At 38.5% G+C, this 5,000-nt stretch overlaps 1 protein-coding gene across 1 annotated transcript in view; it reads right to left on the minus strand.

Moving 5' to 3' along the window:
- Positions 1–5,000, minus strand: part of LOC137988681 (tyrosine kinase receptor Cad96Ca-like) — a 24,261-nt gene that overhangs the window by 14,200 nt on the left and 5,061 nt on the right. Inside the window, exons 2-3 of the mRNA XM_068834660.1 lie at positions 4,781–4,897; positions 3,324–3,508 (exon numbers count right to left, since the gene is read on the minus strand). Coding sequence (XP_068690761.1) covers positions 3,324–3,508; positions 4,781–4,897 — 302 coding nt within the window. The remainder of the gene's footprint in view (positions 1–3,323; positions 3,509–4,780; positions 4,898–5,000) is intronic.

Genomic DNA, 5,000 nt, shown 5'->3' on the forward strand with positions numbered 1-5,000 from the left:
ATCGGCGACAATGATTTTTAAACATCTCAGTGGAAGTTCAGTTTGTTGCATGTGTTCCAAGATAATTTCAAGCATTGGCTTTCTTATCGTGAGCGAAAGGACATAATCCAACGGTGAAGTATGTTAAGTGTTTGTTTTTTTTTTGTGGATCTTGTTGATATTAGTTGCGGACCCGCACGTGTCATCGTGTAGGTTCTTGTTTTGCACGTAACTTGTCTGTTTTGCAAATTATTAAACTTTTTCGGAGATAGTGTTAAACATTCAATCGCTTGATTATTAACATTGGCCATGGCAAAGTTAAGCCTGGTTTTCACTCTCAACGCAAGCATAAGCACAAGAAGTATACGCAAACTCAGTAGCTTGTTGTTTATTAGAGCCTTTTGTTCGAACAATAGACACTAATTAACAACAAGTAAATGCGCCTGCGTGTGGTGCTTGTGCTTATGCTTGCGTCGCTAGTGAAAACCAGGCCTTACGCCGACGATGAACTTGGCGTCGATGACTTACATTTGTTTACTATTTTGTTCCTAAATTACACCTCAAGTGTTGTTAAAATAAATGATGCTCTTTAACGGAAAATTGAGATTAGGTTCTGTTTGTTTCTTTTTTTAAATTTTTTATCTGTTTTTTACTGTGGAGATCTAGATCATTAATCAACTGAAGCCAACAGTTGCTACAGCGTATGAATTCTGCTGTTTTTGTGAAAATGAACATTTGACGGCTGCTATTTGGAACTTTAATGTATACACACTCACACTACTTCTCAGGAATATTTAATAGACCATTTTACAGTTGTGTGCTCAGTTGCCTGGCCTTTGAATGATAGTGAGTCTGGAGATGACCTTTCTTTGATAGAAACCTCACTGCTTTTCTTATGTTAATGATGTTGTTGTCATGCTGGTTAGTAGGAATTTACATAAGAAAAGCAGTGAAGTTTATATCAAAGCAGAGTCGACTCCAGCCTCAGTTTCATTCAAAGGCCAGAAAACTAAGCACACAACTAGAAAATGGTCTATTTAGCTTCTCATTGATGATAGTGATCTTTCTTTTGCTATTGAAACTATTGTTTTTTCGTTCGAATTTAAGTTTAAATAGCTTATTTTACTTTAGTGTGTAACCCTCGGTGATTGATGAGAAGGGTTGTTTGACGTTGCGAAAATAAATAGATTCCTCCACAGGCAGCCCCAGCTCGGTATAAGATTTATAGACTTTGTATGGGAAAGTTAACTTTGAGCTTATAAATGTTAAAATAAGCCGTTAATGTAGAAATAAACTTCACTTACCTCTACGTACAGTTGTCCTCGTCGTTTCTGTGCAATGGGAGAGCAAACTGTGTCCGTTTTAGACAGGTTTGTGGCTTACGAATTTGTACGATGTCGTTAGTTGTCATTTCCCACAAAGGAAACCCCCTCTTCCCCTTTTCGAATTGGACGACGTTAGACAATCGTCCAATCAGAAAGGAGCAATCAGCAGGACGGTTTGTGACTGGCACATGAGAATCTTGCTATGCATTCCTACTGCTCAAATACTGTGTGATTTTGATTTTCTTCCAGGGCTAGCTCCGGGCCTTCTAGATGGATTATCGATCGGAAGGTACAGGAGAAGCGTGAATCTATCGACCTCAATGCGGTGAAGCGATGCGATTTTCTAGGATAAAATCGCTCCGGCGCTGGGGCGCTTTCAAGACAAGGATTCGTCGCTTGTCTTTCTATTATTAGCACAGGCGCCCCAAGGTCAGTGTGAGCATGGTCGACCAAAATATAAGGCTTTGTATGGGAATCCCGATAAGAAGTTTAAGAAGATAATTATATGAAAAAATTCTCAATTAAAAAGCCTAACCTTATTGCCAACGTGGGTAACTACCTTCCTGTGTGGTTATTTTCCAGATCCGACGCGACTTGAGCCATTTCTCAATTTCGTGGTTGTCAAAGGTATAATAAAATCCCAAGGCTGGAAACTAAATTCTCAGGTGCCACCAATTTGAGTCAAATATTTCTAGATAAAATGTTCCCACGGTCACAATTCCACATCACAATCAATTGACAAAGATTGAACTTTCATCTCAACCCACCATCAACGCAATAGCAGTCCTTCGAGCGACCTCAGGCGGTAATATTGCAGAATTTTTTCATATCATTATCTTCTTAAACTTTTTATCGGGATTCCCATACAAATCCTTATATTTTTGTCGGTCATGCTAACACTGAGCTTGGGATGCCTGTGTTATTAGGAACAGTAAACGGGGAACTTAAAATCCTTCAAAATCGCTCAAAAAACCGCTTTTGAAGCAAAGGGAGCATGATATACAGCAGGTAAAGTAATTCAACATTTATTTAAGATTGATTGATATACATACTTAGCGATATATCGTTATAGGTGAAGCAAACGTTAAATGCAGTACATTTACTGTAAAATAACAATCAGTTACACACACACATTGTGTGGGCTCCCTGTGTTTCCCCTCATAAATAGAAGAAAGGCTGGTGACTCGCAGCGATCTCTTCCCACAATTTGCTCTCGCATGACAAAGCAACGGTCCGAGTCGCTATAAAAGCACGACAGCCTCAAGGCCGGATAAGTTTCCTCTTGATGTGATAGGGGAAATGACAAATAACGACATCATAAAAATGCGTAACCACAAACCCGTCTAAAACGGATACAGTTTGCCTTCCGATTGCACAGAAAAAAAGAGGACATCTGTACGTAGAGGTAAGTAAAGTTTATTTCTACATTTACAGCTTATTTTAGCATTTATAAGCTCAAAGTTAATTTTCCCATACAAAGTCATGAATCAACGGGCATAACAGTTTCAAAGAAATTGAGCACTTTATTTTAAGTACATATTCGAGGGGAGGGATAAGACTTCATTTTTGTGCCATTTAGAAATCTGGAAGGGTACCGCAACAGCAATTAAGAGGCAAAAGTTCGAATATTAATTTTTGAATATTAATTAACTGGAGCACCGAGAATTTACAATGTACCCCTTGTCCCGCGACTAAAGAATTACCATGATGGTAATTTCTTTGGTCGCGCGACAGGTTGTTGAAAATTGAAGAAATTGAACTAATGCTGAAGTTTAATCCGACATGACAAAACTCAGATAGAAATCTTTACCCTACCCTAATATCTACTACCATTTACCCTTTACACTTTACCCTATAATGTTCAGGTAGAAATGATGGACGCGACTACGCAGGTGTAAAGTTTTCCAGATGTGAAATCTGTATATACACTGTATTTGTCTGACACCGATGACAAACGTACAATGTACCTTGAAGGACAGATTTTTGAACATTTGCTTGATCCTCGCATCACTTACTTACCCCTCTTGATGCCAGGAACCCCATTGCTGTAGCAATCTGTTTTGAAAATGAGACCAGGTCGTATGTACGCAACTGCGCTACCTCTCCTTCTCCGTGATAATATTTGTCAGCAATTCCACGGCTTTTTCTCAGAAAGCCCAGTAGATCTCCACAGTGCAAGTATTCCATGATCAAAATTGGGTGTACTGTGTGGTAGAGATGGTTGTTCAGCGTTATGTATTTATTACCGCAAGCTCGGCCACATCACCAGATAACAACAACAACAATAACAACAACAACAACAATAAAAATAATAATAATAATAATGATAATGATAATGATAATGATAATGATAATAATAATAATAATAATATACTGTAGTGTACACGTTTCAAGATGAGATCATTTAATGCACTCAAAATAAAATATCAAATATATTCAGAAGTTAAGACGATAAAAGTGTAAACGTATACATGGCAATGAAGAAAGGCCTTCCAAATTGTTAACAAATGGTTAACGTCCATTATGTGGGTACGCATGAATTTTATGAAGAAAGCACTGTTACTCCCCTCATCTAAATAAAGCAGTTATTTTGCCTTATTTCGTGTGAGGGAGCTATAAATCCACTTACTAAATAGATTACCTTAACGTTGTTATTCTTAAATATTAATTCTACTTATTAAATTTTGATTTTGTAGTTGTTTTTCACGGTGATCTTGTCCCTACAATAAAATAGAATATTATGAGTCAGTTCTGGTGACGTGGAACACTGCTGTATTCTAAGCTCCTTGGTTGCCGCAAGACACTGTGCCATTTTAATGTTGCTTGCTCAGTGACCTGGCCTATGAATCGCTGCGAGGCTGCCGGTGACCTTGCATTGATACAGACCTCTCTGCTTTTATCATGTAAATTAATAATAAAATAAAAAGTCTATAGTAGAAGCAATATCGTGTACAATTTCGACAAGCGCTAACTTCCCTTCTGGGGCATTTTCCGCCGAGTTTTTCCTGCCTTACTGTTGGCAAACAATTCCATGGGAATGATATTGTGAATAATGGGTCCACAGGGTTGGGCCATAGACTGGTTCCATGAAGGGGTCCAAGGACCAGGTCCACTAGGGTGATACATGGACCTGGGGTCTATGATATAAATACGTCATTGTTGTCAATGTTCTTTTGTTCCAGTGGTTGGCACATTATAAAAACGTAGCAGTGAAGTCACTCCTGGTGACTTAGTCTGGAATACCAAAATGCCTTATATTTCTTTGTCAAGAGACCTAATCAATGGTTGCATAAAATAGCACAGTTTTCGTGGGTTGACATTTGAGGTTAGTACCACTTGTAAAATATCAATAATAATTATTATCTGTCCTTAAAAGCCGTGGTATTATCCATTCTGGCCAAACCTGAGATCTGGGAAGAGAAAATTGTGAATAGACTAAAAAAGTGCATAAAAACACAAACAAAATGGCTCCTTACTCTGGGTGGTAACGCAGCCAATAAACTCTACGACATTTGGCAGGGGGCTGTCAGCAAGAGCTTTTCCTAACCCAATTTCTCTCATCAGCGCCTTTCGCCCTTCCTCCCCCGAAGTTGCTGCAATCATAAATTAGATCAAAATACAATAAAAGAGGAAGTTCCCTAGATAGATACACCTTAATATTTGGCCGATTGGTTCATGTGTAATGTCGCGGTTGGA

This window comes from Montipora foliosa, unplaced genomic scaffold (assembly GCF_036669935.1).
Source record: "Montipora foliosa isolate CH-2021 unplaced genomic scaffold, ASM3666993v2 scaffold_425, whole genome shotgun sequence".
In the NCBI taxonomy this organism is placed as follows: domain Eukaryota; kingdom Metazoa; phylum Cnidaria; class Anthozoa; order Scleractinia; family Acroporidae; genus Montipora; species Montipora foliosa.